This window comes from Manis javanica, chromosome 13, assembly GCF_040802235.1.
Source record: "Manis javanica isolate MJ-LG chromosome 13, MJ_LKY, whole genome shotgun sequence".
In the NCBI taxonomy this organism is placed as follows: domain Eukaryota; kingdom Metazoa; phylum Chordata; class Mammalia; order Pholidota; family Manidae; genus Manis; species Manis javanica.
The window spans coordinates 1,841,035-1,860,942 of record NC_133168.1 but is presented as its reverse complement, the minus strand read 5'-3'; the positions used below and the strand labels follow the sequence as shown (position 1 = coordinate 1,860,942).

The 19,908-nt window shown below is 53.5% G+C and overlaps 2 protein-coding genes across 4 annotated transcripts in view; one reads left to right on the top strand and one right to left on the bottom strand.

The window, feature by feature from the left end:
• The window catches only part of FOXO3 (forkhead box O3), a 105,994-nt gene extending 101,139 nt beyond the window's left edge, over positions 1–4,855 (top strand). For all 3 annotated transcript variants that reach the window (XM_037012262.2, XM_073220826.1, XM_073220827.1), the window contains one exon: positions 326–4,855. The gene's annotated coding sequence lies outside the window, so the exon portion shown is untranslated. The remainder of the gene's footprint in view (positions 1–325) is intronic.
• Positions 4,856–11,263: 6,408 nt separating this feature from the next.
• LOC140845776 (uncharacterized) lies at positions 11,264–16,501 on the bottom strand. The gene is made up of 4 exons (XM_073220767.1): positions 16,476–16,501; positions 15,931–16,209; positions 11,758–15,157; positions 11,264–11,622 (listed from the first exon to the last, which is right to left on the bottom strand). Exons 1-3 carry the CDS (start codon positions 16,499–16,501, stop codon positions 13,903–13,905), a joined length of 1,560 nt encoding a protein of 519 aa, XP_073076868.1. The 3' UTR covers positions 11,264–11,622; positions 11,758–13,902.
• Positions 16,502–19,908: the final 3,407 nt, after the last annotated feature.

Genomic DNA, 19,908 nt, shown 5'->3' with positions numbered 1-19,908 from the left:
TGTACCCTGGGCAGCCTGCTGGCACACCCCCTGCTCGCCTTTCCCTGTTAGCCTCCAGACACGAGTGGCTCCACCTCCCCCAGGCTTTTCAACCTGAGAGCTTTTTGTGATCAAGCACAGAAATGAGGTGAGTAGTCTCCACTCTTTGTCCTGTTTGCAGACTCTTGAAGCTGGTGAAGCGAAGCAGACAGCTGCGCCCCGAGGCCCTTGGCTCAGAGCGGGGGTGAGGAGGGGGCGGCGGGGCTGCTGAGGCAGGACCTGGAGGTGCCGCTCTGACTGCTTGAATGTCCTGAATCGTCTCTGGTTCTCTTTTCTCCTCCTGTAGACCCTCAAACTGACACAAGACCTACAGAGAAAACCCTTTGCCAAATCTGCTCTCAGCAAGTGGACAATGATACCGTTTACAGCTTAACGCCTTTGTGAGTCCCACACCATGTTCCTAGCCCAGCGGAGACTGGTAACAGCCCCTGCCCCAGGGGAAGCACCCACCCTTGGAACAGGACCCTGTGCACAGTACGCAGAATCTTCCTCTACGGGGCGATGAGCCACCTGCCAGCGAAGGACCATGCCCGGTCAGCACCCCGCCTCCTCCAGAGCACACCCGGAGCCCCCACTGGCTGCTGTGGCGGTTCAATACTGCGATGGGTTATGGGATGTTTTAAGTGTTGTTTTTGTGTTTGTTTTTCCTGACTTTGAGTTTTTCTCATGCATTAACTTGCAGTATTTTTATGTTAAAATGTTGATCATCTTTCACGTGGCAGATTTAGAAACAAGGAAACTGTACCCATTACCATTCTGGCTTTGGCGTCACGAGCACGGGGCCGTGGGACTCCGTCATGAACTAACAAGCTGCACAAACTAGAGGGAGATTGCTTTCTTCTTTTGTTTGTTAGAGAACTACTCTTTTCTAAAAACTGAGCAACAGCACACATGTTGGCTGTGCACACAGTCAGGGACCGGGCTCTGCACAGGTGGAAGCATCGGTGTGCTGCCTGGGCCGCACGTGTTTCAGCCCCACGTCGAGTGGTCGGGGGTCAGGCCCCCACGCCTGCTCTGCAGTTGCCAGACAAGTAGGGCCTGTCGCCTTCCGTCAGCAGCCTCAGCTAATGCAGTGAGCAGTGAAGGGATGTTGGTTAGAAACTAGAACCTGCTCCAGACAGAAAGGAGCTCATCTGTCCACGCACTGCCAAATGCCACTTCAGGGTTTACTTTTAAAGAGGGAAAAAAGTCCTATTTTGCTTTGCAGAAGAAATGAACTTCCAGGTGAGCATTAAACCTGCAGTGAGAAATGTGTGAAAAGTACAAACCGAAGTCACTATTTTCCTAAATACACACCCTTGATTACTTGCAGCCTTTCTGTGTATGATCTGATCTGCTAGATGTGTGACAGGCAGTAGCATACAAATTGATTTTATATATGTATGTATGTATATATGTACATATATATATAAGCTTAGACTGTAATTGTACAAGTGACAATGGAAGTACAAGATAGGGCAGTTTTAAGGTTTTTTCCCCCACTTTCTTGCTTCTCTGGATTTCATTTTGTTTTCAAAAAGTCACGGTGCTGTGTAGGTGCTTCTGTTTGACCTGGAAAGTGTGATTATATTAGTTACCCTCAGTAGACAGAGAGCTGGGAACACCTTTGGTATGTAGGAAGCTGGGGTGACGATGCTCTGACAGCACAGTGTATGCATACTTCTCCAAAGTGGTATATAAAGACTCTTTTCTTTGCATAAAAGGCATTAGACATATAAATGTATAAATATATTTTATCATGTACAGTACAGCAACGGAGCATTCTGCATGGACGTTAGGAACACAGGCTGGGATTCCACCACAGACCTCCCTGCACAAGTTCTCGCTGACGCTTGCACCGTGCAGTGGGCGCTGCCCCTTCCCCCGCCGCTCGCCACCAGGGGCCCTTGTGCACCTTTGCTTTGTGATTCCTCTGGGGTGGTGGTGGGGGGGGTGGTAACAGCTCCTGCATAATGGAAGCTCCATTTGGCATTGTCACACGTCCCTCCTGCCCCGTTGGGGCTGTCGCTCAGTGGCCCTGTTGCTTTCACCCCACCTCGTACTGATTCTGTAAATTCTGCAGTTGTGATTATAGTAGACCTGTAGCATAACGCCTTTTCTAAACTACACATTTATAATCTTCATTTTAGAAGTATGTATAATTTTTTAAAAATATGTATCCTATTCACGTGGTCTGCTTGTCAGTGAGACAGGCTTTTGCTTACTATTTTTTTTACAATAACGCTGGCCACTTCTGATTCTTTGGTCGTCTGCTGGACACACACACTGTGCCGTGTCAGCGAAGGAGGCTGCCCCTCTGGGTCCCAACGTGGCACTGCCAGGTGAGGCTACAGTTCTGAGACGGCGGTGGCCACTGCAGGGAGTAGGGTGGGGGCGTCCAACACCAGGCAGATCCCCAAGAGCTCCCCTGAGCTCAGAGAGACAGGCTAACAAGTAGCCATTTGCCCTTGCAGTTTTGTAGACCCTGGGAGCAACTTTGGGAGTGAGGAAAGCCACCCTTCATGGGTTTCAACTCCAACTGTTGAATTCCTTTCAGATTTGTGGTATTTCTTTTTTTTTTTTTTTCCTCTCAATGTTTATTAAATTTCAGGCAGAATGTCTTACAAAATACCCCAGAAGCAGATTGTAACTTAACCTAAAACAGCTGAGGGAGGGACTGAGGCGGTAGGAGAGCAGGCAGCCCAGAGCCCATCAGGAGGGTGGACGGGGAGGATACTGTGACTGCAAGAGCGTCTCCACGCGGAGTGTCGTTGAGAGCTGAGGTCAGAGCTGTCAGGAGCCAGCATCGGCCCCAGGAGGGGGTGAGGCCGGAATGGGATGGGGCAGCAGCCCCACTCACCCTTGGCCACCCGGGCTTCCCGCCCAGAGGCCCGGCTCTGCTAGACTCGCCCACTGGGTTCTGAGGCGGGCAGACTGGGCAGAGGTGTGACCTCAGTCCTCTCACTTAGAGACCCTGCTTTCAGGAAGGGCCGGCTGCCAGCCACCAGGTGCGTGCTGAGGGTCAGGGGTCCCTCACAGTGAGTGTTCTGACCTGGAGCATCTCTACAGAATATTTAGTAGCCCCAGCGAGCCTGGAAGCTGTGACATTTGCATCCCAATGAGCTCTACCCAAGGTTTCTGCCAGCCTCTAAATAAGCTGCCCCAGGGTACCTTCTACTTGCTGGTGGGAAATCAGAAAGAGGACTGGTGTTGAAAGTGTGACAGGCACCCCAGGGCTCTGGTTCTCTTCAGGACTCCAAAACCCGGTACCTTTTACCAAAGTCAGAAAAGAGCTTTATCATAAGCCCTCACTGTCCTGGTGTGAGGCCTAATTGCCAGGGTTGGTGAACCCCATGAACTGTGAATGAATTGGAGGTTGGCTTCCTTTATTGCATCCTCTACAATATAATGATTGCTGAAACACGTATTTTTTTTAACTTTAAGAAGTTCGTCTTTCCCAGTGGGAGGAGCTGCACACATGTGGAAGACAATATGAGAGTGTGTGTGTGCATGTGCGTGTGTGTAGTGGTGGGTTCTGGTGCGTGTGTGTGTCGCTTTCCCACCCTGAGGGAGGAGGCTCACTGCTCGGGACCTGCGTGTGCACAGCTTGCGGTGTCCTTTCAGGTGGCTTCTGAACTTGCTAACGATGCTGGGAGCAGACCTTATCTCTACCTAAGGAGCCCTGCTTAAAGGATAAGGGAACCCCGATCCCTTGGGAACACCAGTCCATTGCACATGCTGATGCCACACGCTGTCAGTGGGGAACTAAAGTATGACCCTTTTTCTCTGAAAGCAGAAACAAAACCCTACAGCTCTGAACTCGGATTTCCTTTTTCTTGCTGTATTTAGGGAACACTATATGATTAGGCATAATTTTTTTTTAATTAAGAAAAGCAAACTTTTTTGTAGAAAAGCAATCACTGGGAAAGAGGTACGAGAAAGCCAGCCTGCCCCGGAGATGGGGGCGGGGGAGCACCACGGCGGGAGGCGAAATCCCGGCTGTCACATCCTAACGGCGGTGCCCAAGGGACTGAAACAAGTACATTTGATCCAGATCTTTGGTGGGAATATTTTATGCAGTTTGAATGAGTGAACTATTTCCCTCTTGTTTAGTTTTATTTATGTGTGGGTTTATTTTTCTTTCTTCTGATGAATGATTGGTTCTGAGGCCTCTGCCACACTCCAGAAATACTAGTGCGGCTGCTTTAAAAACCTGTGTGCCTGGTCACTTCCTCCTCCCCAGTTATCTCACTGCCTGGCAATCAGTCCTTCTCTTGTATATTTGTCCCAGCACGTTATGTACACAGGAAATGTAAACAGGTGTGAAGGAGGACCAGAAAAATTAGTTAATATTAAAAAAAATGTATTGTGAATTTTGGCTTCACATGTTTAACTTTTTTTTAAGAAAAAAGTTGCATGAATGGAAAAAAATCTGTATACAGTATCTGTAAACCTGTCTTACCTGTTTCAGTTCCTCGCTCACACCCCATACAGACTGTGATTCAGTGCGGTGCATGGCCATACGCAGCCCCTAGGAGTCAGGCAGGCGATACTTTGGTTTGAAGCGCCTCATCCTTTCTTCTTTCAGGGCGAACACTACCATGTTGCATTCTCCCTGAGGATTTTGTCTAACCGTATGTCGCCATGAATTAACTCTACCATCTTTCTTTTCAAGAAACAAAACCAGTTTGATTTGGGAACCTTCCCCTTTCCAAATGAAATGGAGATGCAGTACTTTCCTCAGTGTCTGTAGATATTGCCTTGTGTATTCCATTTAAAGCCATCATCTAGTTTGTAAAGGATGGTGACGCATGTAAATAAAGCATCAGTGACCTTCTGTCTTACTCTGAGAAGTCTTTTGTTCTCCCTCCCTCCTTCCTTCACCCCAGATGTGAAATAGTGGAGCTTGTCTCAGGGTCTTCCTGTGGGGCCGCGTCACAGGCCAGGAGAAGCACAGCCTCTACCCTGAGGCCTCTGAACCAGGTGAGTCTCAGCAGACTCTCTCGGGCCCCCTTGGGGCCTCCACTGACGATCAGACGGCTTGTTAAAAGCAGCTCGGCGGCGCTGTCCACGTGGCTGAGGCCACCTCTGGGGAGCACGGAGTCGCTGCCTCCGGAAGCTTCCAGGCACGGAGGCTGGATGCAGGCTCCCTGCCCTCACTGAGTGTCGGAGGTTCCGGCCTGTCAGAGTTGTGTTCTGATGAGGTTCACCCAGGCGTGTGCAGCAGACAAGCATCCGTCATGGACTGTGTCCTGCATGTGGAGAGTCAAACAACTTCAGGCTTCTGGCGGCCAATTAGGCATGTCCTGTGTGTACGTTTGAGGCCGCGCAGTCGAGCTGGGGGACTCCCCCTACTGCAAAATGATTCCCACTGGCCTGGATCGTGGATTTCATTTTAGCAGGTATGTTTTAAAAATGCCTTAGTATTGGGGTCAAAGTCCCAAGCAACATGATGGATTCCTACTTCATATCAAGCAGGTAGAAAAGGGTTTTAAAGTTTGCCCTTTGGGATAAATTCTGTGTTGGTGGAGAATCATTCTTAAGCTTGTCCTCACCACTGTTTTAATCACCTGTAAGGTAAGACCTCACCATCTTCTCATGCCAAAGCCAGCTGGGAGGAGCGTGTCGTCCTCATCAGAGGTCGCTTCCCAGTTTGATTGTGTCCCAAAAAATGAAAGGCGGAAATCCAGTAGCGTCCTGCCAACCCAGGTAAAGACTCGACCGAGAACTAATTAAAGTCAACTTAAGGGTCAACAATTGCAAGTCAGTCTCAAGCGTGGCGGTGAGCCAGACCCTGCGCTGAGCGCCGGTGGGACCTGGGCCTTGCCCTCTGCAAGGTCATCTGCTGATGGATGCTCGACCTTGACTAACGAAGGGCTGGTTCCTGCTGACTCTACTGCTTCCACTTCTGGTTTTAGAGAGGAAGAATTTGGACTAGTTAGTCTTTGCAGATTCATTAAAATTGGACTGGTTACAACACTTCAGGCGTGTGATTTTGCAAATGTTCATGTAGTGAGGAGATGTGACACGAATCAGCCACTCTGCCAGGCACCCACCACCTTCCTCCACAGCCACTCCCCTAAACAAGGGAGAAAGGGAAGCCTGGGTGGGGGGGGTGCGGGCAGCAGTCATGCTGTGGGGGCCTTGGCTCCTGCGCCGGGCAGGTCAGGGTGGTCTGGGGGTGGGGGAGGCTCCGTGGAAGGGCTCCCTCCTGTCTCTGCTTACGTCTCCGATAAAGAGAAGCAGCGGGGCTGCGCTCCACGGACTGGGGGGAGAGGGTTTTCCAGTTTCTGACGTTAGAAGGGGAGGCTCTCAGCGAGGCCTAAGACCTGAAGAAAATCAAACTGTGTGTGTAGTTCTGGTGTCGGTCACACAGTAACAGCACACACTTAGTTCTGTCTTCTCTGAGGACTTCCTAGAAACACTACAAACATCCCCACTCACACTCAGGAAAGAAACGTCTCGATGGCCTTGTACCGGCTCAGGACCTCTGAGTACGTTCATCTGTCCTGCCAGCCCCTCCTGTACCTCAGGGGCTGTGTGTCGCTGGGAGCGGGGCCCTGCGCGGCTCAGCCAAGGGACGCAGGCCTGCGAGCACAAGCTCTGGCCGTGAGGCCTCTAAGTGCTGTTGGGCTGCAGGGAGAGGAACCAGCCAAGCCCAGAGGTCGTGAGCATTTGAGAGGGAAGGCAACGTGATGCACCTCAGGGATAAAGGCCGGAGGCAGGAGAGGGTGAACGTGTTCGGGAGACTGAGTAGTGGGCTCATTTGAGGCTTGAAGAGCTCAAGGAAGGTAGGTGAGAAGTCAGGCAAGGAAAGTGAGCTGCCAGAAGACTGCGGACCCGGTGGCCTGGACCCTGCTAGCGGAAGGGGAAGGCCGCAGGCACCTGCCGGAAGGGCCCTCGGGCACACTGCGGAAGGCAGGTGCCAGGAGGAGGGCTCCGAGGGAGACAGGCGCGGGCGTCCTAGAACCATCTCACAAGAGGCTCCCCACAGAAAATGATGTTCATGGCCCACCGGGCTGGCAGCAAGCTGTTCCTCTGGCAGCCGCAGGCCCTACAGATTGATTGCCCCAAGGGCTGAGGGACCAGCAGCTCTGAGAGCCCTGATGGGGAGGGAATCAGGAAGAATGTGCTGTGGTGCCGTCGGGGACCGAGGCAAGGGACTTCTTTCTGCTGTTTGCCTTGTGTGCTGTTCTGATTGATCAGAGTGGGAGTATGCTACTTCTAGAAACATAAACATAGTTTCTGAAGAGCCACGTTGGAGACGCTGACTTTGACTCCTCGCCTTCTAAGACCGGAGGGAGTCGGGGGTCGGGCGAGAAGGGTGTTCGTGGGAGTGGAGATGAGGGAACCACACTGTTTAAAAGGAATCTGACTGATAAGGAATAGTGCCGTTGTAAAGTTGTCTTCATAAATTTGGGTTTCCGTAACTTCCTCTTATTAACATCTTGAGTGTCAGTGTAGAAACTAATCAGAACAAAATATGCATTTATTAAAACAATTATGAAAATGCTCATATACATAGAAAATGTTTACTTTGGATGTATTCTTAGAAATTACCCATTGCTCTTATTACACGATGGCCTCATACATTAATAAAAGACCGATAAGAAGCAGAAAAAAAATAAGTGTGTGCCAGTGTGAACTATGGCCAGGGAGAGGCTTTAAAAGGTAAAAACAAAGAGGGGAATAATCCTCGTGTCCTGTTCACGGGCCTCCCACAGGGCTCGGGGCATCAGCTCTTGCCACCCCATGTTTCTTGTGTATCCTTCCAGAATTTCTTAGGCACCTAGAAGCAATAAAAACACAAATTCTTATATTCCTCTTTTTATTGCACAAAAAGTACATTAGACACACTGTCGGGCATCTTGCTTTGTTAACGATTTCTCACACATGGAGGAAATACCGGCACACAGAACTCCCCCTCACCTCTGTGGCTGCATAGCGTCCCCCCTGTATTATCGGATCCTACTCATTTGGTCAGTAGCCTCCTGTTGACAGACATGACATCATTTCTAAACATTTACTGTCAGCAACACTGCAGAGAATAACATTATGTCTGTATTACATACATGTGTAAGAATCTTCATAGAATTTATGCCCAGACGTGGAATTGCAGGTCAAAGGGTACATATACATTTGTGGTTTGAATAGAAATTGACAAAATTGCCCTCCACTGTGCCAATTAACACCACCAGCAACATACGAGAATCCCTGTTTTCCCACAGCCTCATATTTTTAATGTTTTAAACGTTAAGTTGCAAGTCTGTCCCTGTCCCCCTCCAAGCTCCCTGACATCTGTGCCCAGGATGACAAGCGCCGGTGAGGGTCGGGCAGGAGGTGGGAGAGAGGCTGAGCAGGCAGACTGGGGTGCCTGGCGGTGCCAACAAGGGAGAAGGGGCACTCCGAGCTGCATCCCGCCGTTGGGCTGGCCCGCTGAGATCCTGCTGCCAGCCTGACCCTCCAGTCTGGCCACAGGCTCCTCCCCTCACGCCACCTGCTGGGCCGCCAGCCCAGGTCAGCTGGGCCTCCCAGCCCCACTCCCTGCCTCCCAGAATGCCAGAGGGAGCTGTCAGCGAGCAAACAGGTCTGGCCTCTGGCACCGAACCACACACCTAGACCTATTCACAGGCAGATTGCACAAGCGCTGGAGAGGGGCTGGGCCTGGGGAGGGCCCTGGGGCCCAGGGGTCCACTGCCACCCAGCACAGGGGCTCCTCCAAGGAAGGCCCCGACACCCCGTGGCTGCCCCCAGGCCCGCTTCTGCCCTGCTGTGTAGGTTAGCACCTGGGGTGGAGGGGCGTCACCCTGGGGAATGCCAGAACCAGGAGGCAGGCTTTTACGGAAGAGGAAACTGAGTCACTTGACAGAGGAGCCTTGCATGACTTCCCGGGGAGCCAGGCTCAGAGCAGGGTGGGAACCTTGGCTTTGGAGTGAGGCCTTGATTTGTGCCCGGCCCTGCTGCTCACTAGCTGAGTGGTGACGGGCAGGGCGGCCGCCTGCTCAGAGCCTCCGTTTCCCCTCTGCGGAGTGGGCCCGCAGCGGCCCGGGCTCCGGGTCACAAGCATCCCTGGAGCTCCATGCGGAAGTGCAGGGGCTGGCCCACTCTGGGGTGTTGGCTTTTTATCATATAAAAACATAAAATTTGACCTATTAATGAACCCCATCAGCATAATTAGATGGCACTGTAATTAAGCATAAAAGGCAGCCTGCGTGTGAGGTTTCTCTGCTCGTTTTCTCTGACGCTCTCTGGGGTTGGGCAGCAGCGTGCTCATGCTCCACTGGGTGCCGTGGTCATTGTCTCAAAGAGCTCAGATGACCGGGCAACACTTGTTCCCAGTCCCAGCCCTGCCACGCAACACTGTGGCCTTGAGCGAGTCAGTCACCTGTCTCTGGGCCTCTGTTACTCCCCGGCAGAGCCCACTTCACGAGCAGCCCGCACGTCAGGAGGCTGCCATGACAAGCCCAGCCACTGAGCAGGTATCAGAGCCACGGCCCTGCTTTGGGTCTGTAATTTGCAGAGAGTGAGGCATTCCTTTTCCAGAAGGGAAACTGAGGCAGAGTCCCACATGGGCCTAAAGTTTAATGGTTTCTCCCTACAACCTGGCCCTCTGCCCCAGGCCTCCAAAGGATTTCTCAACCCCCTGCATGTCTGTTTTCTCTGCAAAATAGAGATGATGTTAATAAACTTACCCCATTGTGTTACTGTGAAGGTTAAATGAGATGCTACATAGCATGACTAGCGTAGAACAGTAGCTCACACTTAGCAAATGCTTGATAAACCTAGTTGACACTTATTAGTATGTTGGAACTGCTCAATAAATCACAGATCATAGATTTTATAACTAAACTTCTAAAATGCAGCCACTATACCCTTCCAGTGACAAAGGAAAGCAGATTTTTCAGTATGTGCTTTTTGGAAGGCGTGAGGGAGCTTCCTAAAACCTCAGATTCCTTGGGTATATTTCAGTGTTAAATCGGAATCCAACAGGACCCCAAATTCTGCCTTTTTAAAACTGTTTTCCATGATTCTAAAGCACACTGAAGTTTGAAAATTCCTGGGGGTAAAAGTACAAATGGTCATTCATTTAGGGACATGCTCTATGGTGGGCAGACTAATGGGCCCCCAAAGATGTCCATGTCCTTGTCCCTGGAACCTGGAAACCTGTCATCTGCAAAGGGGAGTGCAGGCTGCTGATCAGTGAGCTCCACAACGAGAGTGGCTGCCCCGTGTGGTCATAAGGGCCCTTGACGGGGCAGGGGGGACTGAAGGGTCGGAACCAGGGAGGGGGCTCTGCGCGGAGGATGCCACTGGCTCTGAAGACGGAGGAAGGGCCACAAGCCAGGAAATGAGGGCAGCCTCTAGAAACCAGAAAACACCAGAAAACAGATTCTCGCCAAAGAGCTTCCAGAAGGGACACAGCAAAGGAACACAGCCCTGCTTGGTTTTATCCCAGTGAGACGCGTTCCAGACTTCTGACGCCTAGAATCATAAGATGATACAATTGTGTTGTTTTAAGCCACTGTGTGTGGGGGGATTTGTTACCGCTGCAAAAAGAAGCATGTTTAGGCATGTTAGATCCATGCCAGAGGACCTGGAAAGACCCTTGAGGAACAGCCACGAGCCTGGGGCAGCCTTTGGCTGAGGGGAGCTGCAGGGAATGGGGACCAGCCCGAGGGCTGTCTTCATGGCTTTACTGACCCCACCCCCGCCATTCATTCCTTGTTTATTGACACTTTGGGGTTCAGGACAGCTATTGAGCACAACTCTTGTATGTTCGGAGGCTCAGAGAGTCTGTAAGTTACACCCTCCAGAGGCCCAAAGGATGCCTGTCCTGTTTGCCACCCCAAACAAGAGGTCGCAAAGCCCCTGACAGTGGCTCAGCTGGTTCTCCCCAGAACCCTGAGAAGGAAGGGACTGTATCAGGAGCCCCCCGACCACAGCGGGGCCCTTCCGCACGCACACCCTCTGGTGGTGGGAACCTGAGGGGCAGTGCTCATGCCTCGCCCTCCCAGGGCTGGGCACTGCTGGGCCCCCTCCAGCCCTGGACCGCCTGCAGCTCTTTCTCCCCAGGCCGGCCCTGCTGTCTCCACCTCCCCTGCTCTCTGACCCGCTGAGTTGACAGGTGCATGCTGAGGGTCTCGGGTGCATCCCTTTTTTCTGATTTTATCGTGAAAATTTTCAATTGTACAAAAATGTTCAAAGACTGGTTACCCACATACCCACCACCTAGACTCAACAACTCTTAACATTTGCCATATTTATTTATTTATTTATTTATATGTATATAAATTTTTGCTTTTGCTGAATCTTCTGCAAATTCAGCTGCCATAACAGTTCACCTCTAAATACCTCCACCTGTGTCTTGCAGGCCCCACAGTCTCCCTGCAAAGTAGGTATAGTTACGACCCCATTTTACACCTGAAGACCTTGAATGCAAGAATTTGAGATTCTAAGATGTGAAATCACTTGCCCAGAATCACGAGTGGGAAGTGGTGGGACTGAGATTTGAATCCAGGTTCTCATCCTGCCTTCTTTCGAATGGTTCTAGAGCCCAGAATTATTATCCCAGAAGAGCAATGCCTGTGACTTTGCATTTTTTTTCTGTGAGAAAATAAAACATTTCAGAGATGAAGTTTCATGTTAACAAGGCCAAGGTTACCACCTCCCAAGAGGCTGGGTAAGTCCCAAGATGCCACGTTACTGGAAAAGATATTCTTGGGGTGAAAGGGTTTATACCCAACTGTATCCCCACGGTGGCAGGTCCGTCACTAGAATCCCGTCCATTCAGAGTAAGTCTGCACGCAGCACGCCGGCCTCAGCCTCCGGGCCTCTCTGCACAGCCGTCTCAGTCTCTGTCCCCGGCGCTGCCACCACTCCAGCCTCTGCTCTCCTGCAGCCGTGCAGTTGGGCCACCGTGTCATCCAGAGCCCTGGGCGGAGCTCTTTATATAGAGTCAGTAACAACGTGTTACCCGCACGTGTGCAGTGAGCCAGCCAATCAGGGCCAGGGGAGGGTCCTGGCCGCAGGAGCCTTCACTCTCTCCACACAGCCCCAAGGGGCACCCGAATGCCCTCCCTTCTCAGATCTCTGTGAAGTGGGAGACTGGCTAATTGCCCCCGTTTTACTGGTGGAAACACCGAAGCATAAAAGGGATTTGCTCACAAAAGAATTCAATTCGCAAATAATGAAGAAAGGCCTGAGAGTGGCCCCCAAAAGTGTGGTGTTAACCACGGAAGCTTGTTCAGAATGCAGATTCCGGGGCTTAGACCAGATCCAGGGAATCAGATCCCACAGGCATGGACCCTGTGCACAGAACACCTTACCCAGGCGTTGGCGGCCGACTCAGGTCGGAGAGCCAGGGGCCAAATTCCTCGACCACTCTACGCGCTCCACTCCGCAGTGCCCGGCCCACGCAGCACCGCACCCGACCGTACTGGGGACCTCCTGGTGCATCATGGCTCTACTTTCCCAAGGACCCATTTGTAAAAATGCTCAGAGGAGTTTATTTTTTTCATTTTAGAAATGAAAAAAGTCTTTTAAGTTACCCACAGTAAAATTCATTCCTTTTGGTGTACAGTTCCATGAATTTTAGCAAAGACATCACGTCATCACCACCCCAATCAAGAGCAGTTCCCTCGCCCCCAGACCCCGTGGCGCTACCCGCCGCCGGTCTTCCCTTGGCGGAACGTGGCGCAGACGGAGGCACACCCCGCACAGCCTTTCGGGTCTGGCTTCCTTTACTCGGCAGGAAGCGCTTGCTGCTGGAACAGCATTTCGCCCCTTCGCTTGCTGAGTGACGTTCCATTGTCTGAACGCACCGTGGTGCTTATTATTCCCCCAGCTGAGGGCATTTGGTTTGTTTCTGAGCTTTGGAGATAAACTCAGTGATCCAATTTAATTAACTGATTCTTTTCCGCCGAGAGTAAGCATCTCACAGAGTGCGGGCGTGGTAACGAGGGAGGGAGGTGGGGTTGAGGACGATGGCTGACAGATGGCTCCTGCCAGTGGGTACCTGTGTAACAGGCCAGGTTCAGCCTTCGAGGGCGCGTTTGTCTGATAAACCGTCTGTCTTCCAGAATCATGAAAATAACCGTGTCTCCAGCGTGCCTGAAAGCCTGTTTCTGACCAACGGGACGGAAGCCTAGTCCCTCGGACGCGCGTGGGCGAGCCTCTCTGGGGTCAGAGTGCGCCGTGCCCCTGGCGGGTCCCTGGGTGTCACGGGCCCCTCTGCGTTCGCGCTGCTGCACCCACCTGGATCCGTCTCATCTTCCAACGAGCCCCCTCCGGGGGCGAGAAAAACTGCTTCTTCCAATTCTCAACCCAGTGTTCTCTGGGTTTAAAGATTTTAAAGTGGTGATTATCTTTATTCCGCACATTTGACAATCCAGTCTTGCTCAAAGTTGACAGGACGGGTGAAAAGAGAACACAGCCGGGTTTAAATTCCTCGCTGGCTGCACGGCTTCAAGGTTCTCATTAGACGGATGAACCGGCTCCGGCCTCCTCGCGTGGTGGCAGAGCTGGAGGGTCTCAGAGAGCTCATGGTGCCAGGAGGCAGGGCACGTGAGGCACACCCTAAATGGTCACGACTATTATTAATTTGATTTATTGGGAAAAACCGCACAGCGTGCACACCAGTGACTCCATGTGCTAGGTGCCCAGGCAGCCCAGGGTTTCTGAGGCCGAAGCCCCTTCCGGGCAGCCACTGCGGACACCACGGGGTTAAGGAGGCGGCCTGGAGGCTGGCACCGCTGGGGACCATTAGTTCCTAACCAGTGGCCAGCGGGGAAGGAGGCCTCCCGGCTGTGAGGAGGGGCGCTGAGGGTGTCTCCGTGGAGGAAACCTGGGCCGGCAACGTTGTTTTTCTGATTTCCGGACTGGGTTTTACACCCCAGAAGGGAGCTCTTCGCGTGTGAACGCGCTGTCGGGGCCCTGGCGGCTCCCGCGGCGAATGGCCTGCCGCTCCTGCGGGGCGATGTTGCTACTGACGCTGGGCCAGGGCGGTCGGGAAACGGGATCCTCCAAGCGGGGACTTCGCGGCTTGGCCCCCCTGAGCGGGGCCTCCGCAGGCCAGCGGGGGCTGAGAAAGCTGCCCACGGGGGGGGGGGACTGGAGGGTGAAGTGGGGCTTCTCCTCGGTCCCTCCACCACCCACGCCCCTCAGGGTCAGACCCAGACCCCCCCAGGGGCTGCCCAGCGAATAGCCAGGCGCCCAGGAGGCCCCCGAGCGCGGAGAAGCAGGGGCCAGGCGGCGGGGCTCCCTGGAGGGTGGACTGTGTCTCCGCGGGCCCGTCGCCTGCAGCAGGGGCCCCTCGCAGCGGGTCGGAGAAGCCAAAGGCCGTGCGCTGGGGGGGCCTGGGTTCCTCCACCCACCCCGGGAAGCGTCTCTCCGCCCTCCGTCCCCTCCCTCCTCGGCCCTGCGCCCCCACGGCCCCCGCCACGGTGCGTCGGTGCGGAGGGCGGAGGGGAAGGGGGGTCTGCAGGCGCCCGCGAGGCGCTGAAGGGCCCCGTGCAGGGACCCCGCGGGGCCCCGTCCGCCGCCGGGCCTGCGTTCCCCAGCCGCCCCTGCCAGACCCCGGGGGCCGGGAGGCAGGTGGGAGAGCTCGGGCCCCGCTCCCGGCGGCCCGGGGCGAGTTCCTGCGTGCGCAGGGCGAGGCGCGGGGAGCGGGGCCCTTCGGACGGGGAAGGGCGGCCGGGTGGGGACGCGGGGGGCAGGGCTGGGGGCGCCGATGGCCGGACGGCACCCGAGGGCCGCCCGGGACTCCCCACGGGCCTCCCCGACGCCGGCAGGGGGCCAGCTGCCACCCCGCTGCCCCCTCCCTCGGGGCTGGGCAGGGCGGGGTGCTCGGGGTGCGGCTGGAGGGGTCCCTGTTTCCGCGGAGCCCTGGGCTGGTGTCCTTGGCCTTGTGGTCCCGGAGTGGCGCCTCGGAGCTGGCGGAGCGCAGCGCGGCCCACGCGGGCTCCGGAGGCGGGTGGGGGCGGCGGGCCTGATGCGCGTGCGGCAGGCGGGAGGCGGCACCTTCCGGGAGCAGCGCGGGACGCAGGGGTGCGGGGACGGGGAACACCCTGCTCGGGGCTCTGGGCCCTCTCTCCGTGGAGCCCGGGGCTCCCACTCACCTCTGCACCCCTGAGCCTCGGAGCTGTGCCCCTCCCCGGACACGTGTCCCCGTTTCCCCACCCCTGACCCCCTCTCCCCCACACACCCGCCCCTCCTCCCCCACACCCCTGCCCTTCCTCCCCCACACCCCTGCGTCTCTCCCCCACACCCCTGCGTCTCTCCCCCACACTCCTGTCCTCCTCTCCCCCACACCCCTGCCCCTTCCCCCCACACCTGTCCCCTCCTCCCCCACACCCCTGTCCTCCTCTCCCCCAAACCCGTCCCCCTCCCCACACACCCCTGTCCCCCTCTCCCCACACACCCCTGTCCCCCTCTCCCACACAACCCTGTCCCCTCTCTCACACACCTCTGTCCCCCTCTCCCCCACACACCCCTGTCCCCCCCCTCTCCCACACACCCCTGTCCCCCTCTCCCCACACACCCCTGTCCCCCTCTCCCCACACACCCCTGTCCCCCTCTCCCCCACACACCCCTGTCCCCCTCTCCCCACACACCCCTGTCCCCCTCTCCCCCGTCCCCCTCTCCTCCCCACCCCTGCCCCTCCCCCCACCCCTGTCCCCCTGTCCCCCCGCACCCCTGTCCCCATCTCCCACATCCCTGGTCCCCCTCTCCCCCACACCCCTGTCCCTCTTTCCCCACATACCTGTCCCCGCCCCCTGCCCCCTCCTCCCACACCCCTGTCCCCCTCTCCCCAACACCCCTGCCCCTCTCCCCGCCCATCTCCCGCCCCTCCTCGGTGCCCGCGCCCTGAGCCCGCGCCCAGGCTCCCAGTTCGGGCCGGGGAGGGTCCTAGGCCTTCGCTGCTTGCGGAGCCTGAACTGCAGGGGGGGTCGCCTCCCCAGCACTGAGCCCCCCGCGGGCCCCTCCTTCCAGCCCGAGCCCAGAGCCCAGAGCCCGCCGGCGGCTGTGCGGCTGTAGCCGCGGCCCCGCGGGAGGGCTGCGCCCGGGGAGTTTTGAGCACGGGCGGCTGCGGGGGGCCCACGGCGGGGCCCGGCCGGCGAGACGGCGCCAGCGGGACGGGGAGCGGGCAGGACAGCCGCCCCCTCCGCCTCCTTCCCTGCGCCGAGCCACCGTCTGCGAGACCGGCAAGGGGCTCCCCGCCCTCCAGGGGCGCCGGAGTCGGGGGGGGGCCCGCTGGGCCCTGCAGGGCCGCCTCCGGGTCTGCGCTCCCCGCGGCGCGCTCTCAGCCCCCTTGCGGGCGCAGGCCCCGCCGTCCAGAGGGAGGGAAGGTACGGGGTGCCAGGCACGGGGGCAGACGGCGCACTCGTTCCGTTCGCCCAGGAGCCGACCGACGGGTGCTTAATACTGTCCTGCGGGGAGGGCCGGGCGGGCGGGGGCACCTCCGGGCGCAGGGCTGGGGAGGCATCGTCCGTTCACCGACGGGCGAGGGCCACCCATCCACCCCCGTTCCGGGGGGCGCAGGCCGGGGGGGATGGGACCCGTGGTGCCCTGAAGCAGACCGTTGCCTGCCGGGGAGGGGCGAGAACAGGACGGCCGGCCAGGCACGTCCCGAAGTCCTGCGTTTTGCGGTCCTCCTCCCAGAAGAGGTCTAGAGAGCGGCCGACGGAGCCGCCCGGGAAACCAAGGAACCGCCTGTGTTTCCACCTCTTCCTTCCCTTCCCGGGCAGTGCGGAGGCTGCCCCCCAAAGGAGGGCCCCGGTGAGAACAGTCCAAGACCCTCCTCCGCACCGCAGGGCTCTCCTCTGTGCTGGGCGGCCACAGCCAGCATCCGTGTCGCGCGTGTTGTCCTGCCAAGCTCTCCCCCAGCGTTATCTCCTGTCCTGAGAACTATCACCGTTGTTATCTCCGTTCCACAGGGAGCATACTGAGGCTCAGAGAGGTCAAAGGGTGTGCCCGTGGTCATGTAGGTAGCAGGGCCCAGACTTGAACCAAAGCAGACTGGTTCTATGACCCAGGCTTCAACCAGCCAGGCTGCGCACCGGTGGAACGAAATGCTCTGGGGTGCGGAAGTAGCTACACCAAATCATCCAGGAGCAAGAATGAGGCTCCCATGTCACCTAGGCTCGAGGACATAGAAGGGTGAGGAGGGTCAGGCCCAGGATTGTGCCTGGCTGAGAGCTGCAGCTGCAGGGGGATTGCCATGTTCTCTGTGCCCAGTGTTCAGTGTACATGTCTGCATTTCTGGGCAAACAGGCTAAATACCCTTTTCAGTTCCCTTTGGCAGGATCTGGGGTCACCAATACCGTATTCCCTATTCTGTTCTTATTTCATTTGTCACCCAACTCACTTCCATGGCCTCAACCTGCAATTATTTGGTGTCTCCTGAGTGTGAACAAAGCTTGATTCTTGATACCCAAGTACAGTTGCCAGAAGCTCTTGGTAGTCCCCTCTTCTCCCCCTGTGACGACTTCTTCATCCTCTGTATCATGTTCTCTAAAGATAAAATACTTCAGACATTTCATCACCTCAGCCAGGGAGCAACAGTGAAAAAGAAAGCTCATTGTTAGTCTTTTGCTATCAACTAACTTTATTGGTAGTTCCTACTGGAAAAAGACTAGTGTGAAAATAGTTTGAGGTTTCTAGATTACCTTACTGATTACCTGTGCAGTCCCTGTAATCTGATAGCCTAGATAATGTCTAAACTTTTTTCATAGTTGGGCCTTGGCTGTTTTTATTGAATTATATGTAATCTTTCACCCATGACCCCGTGACCCCGTTGGTCAAAATCTGTGATTAAGGGATAAGGACACTGCTAGACTTTCATTGTTTCCCATTAGATGAATTAATATGTGTATGGTGCCAGGACACGGCCTGGCCCAGAGTAAACAATAATTGTTAGTTATTGTTGTTGATATTATAAGATACTGCTTGAAAAAAATAGTGTTCAAGGCATCAATTAATTTTGTTATCCTGAGATTTTTCATTACAGCGACTAGGCCTGAGTTTTATAGCAAAATTTCCTCAAGGGCAGGACCAAGGATGACAAAATAGAGCAGTGCTAGGGATAAACTCCGTAGGAGGAGACTTCTGCTTCTGGTCATGAAGGACTGCAAACATCCACTTGAAAGCATCAGAGATCTACTACAACAGGAACTAAGGTACTAGAGGTAAAGTAGTTGCATAGAGGTAAGCGGTTTAACATATGCAGCTGTTTTCCCCAGGAGGTATTTGTTGATTCTGAATAAATACAGAGATGCTGAGCAGCTGAGAACTGTTGGCAGTCTCAGGTCTGAGGAGACAAAAATTGGCATTCAGGGCTTTCCAAGAGGAGGGATCCTAGTAAACATCTCAGTCTTTCATCTGGGGTCCTTGAAGAGCTACATGCACGCTGGTAGCAAAGCTAGCCTGAAAGTAGATTAGCGGTCATGGAGCCTGAAACTCAGATCTGAGTCAGCTGAGCCTCAGAGCAGACCAAGGAGATGTTCTCAGAGATAACTGCCTGCCAGGAATAAAGTGAATCTGCTTCGGAGGAAGATAACACCTTCCAGAGTCTTAAATAATTACTATAATTTGTGTGTATGTGTGATATCTGGAATTTTAAAAAAAGGAATACCAGGTATACCAGGAGATGGGACCCAAATAACAGAAAGCCAAGAGAAAACGTCATTATTTAAGTAGATATATTGAATCTATTTTTTAAATAATCAAATGAAAATTCTAGGACTGAAATGAAGAACTTGATGGAAGGGTCTAAAAGCAGATTAGACACAACTGAAGGGATGATTCATGAACTTGAATATAGGCCAGAAGAAAATATATGCAGACCTCAATACAATACAAGAAGATGAAAAGTTTAGGAAATACAGAAAAAAGCCTTAGATATAGGGGACCCAGTGTAAATATTTGTGTAATTAGAGTCTTGGGAGGAAAGGAGAGAGATAATATTAGCATAAACTATATTTGAAGAGAAAATCTGAGGAGTTAAAAACTGATGAAAGATATAAAGACACAGATTCCAAAAGTGCTATTAACCCCAAGTGGGCAAATTCAAAGAAAGCCACAAGTAGGTACATCATAGTAAAACAGCTGAAAAACAACCAAAGAAGAAAACTGTAAAAGCAGCTAGTGTTAAAACATACATGCACACAGACTTTGTTCAGAGACACTGTATAATAAGACAACCAATTTTCAACAAAAACAGTGGAAGCCAAGAAATAAATGACATCTTTAAAAGGCTGAAAAGAAAGTAACTGCTTACCTAAAACTCTATACCCAAGAAAGTATCGTTCAAAAATGAAAGTGAAATAAAGACAATTCCAGCCAAAAAAAAAACTGAGATGATTTGTTGCCAGCTGAAAGGCACTAAAGGAAACACTAAACAGTTTTACAGGAAGAAAGTGAAGAATCCCAGATGGAAGCAGGAAGACGCAGAGAGAAATGAAGAGCTCTGTAAGAGCGAGCACATGGGGAAATTGAAATTAATATTGACTGTCTAAAATAATATCTTGAGAGAGTTAAAGTATATGTACAATTAAAGTATGCAACAATAGACAAAATACAAAAAGTAGGAAAAAGGAGTTAAGGTATCCCAATGTCCTTAACATTATTCATGAGTTGAAAAAATACTAATTTATTTTGTATTTTCATAAGTCAAGGATGAATGTTATAATTTTTAGGTCTAGGACAACCAATAAAAGGAAAATGAGAGAGTCAATAACTACTTAACAGAAAAGAGAAATGGAATAATAAAAAAACCCACTTTGATCCAAAAGAAGAAAGAGGAGAGAAAGAGAACAATTGTAAACTAGAAAAGAAGAGGGTAGGTTTAAACTCCAGTATATCAGTAAGTGTATTAAATGTACACAGATTATG

Excerpts from the sequence above, each read along its gene's own strand:
- LOC140845776 (XM_073220767.1), bottom strand. The coding sequence starts at position 16,501 with ATGCCTCCCCAGCCCTGCGCCCGGAG. Across the intron at positions 16,210-16,475 it reads CCCCAGCCCTGCGCCCGGAG|ACGGTGGCTCGGCGCAGGGA; the intron begins GTGCCCCCGCCC and ends CCGGTCTCGCAG. Across the intron at positions 15,158-15,930 it reads AGGCTCCGCAAGCAGCGAAG|CTCCGAGGCTCAGGGGTGCA; the intron begins GCCTAGGACCCT and ends GGAGGGGCACAG.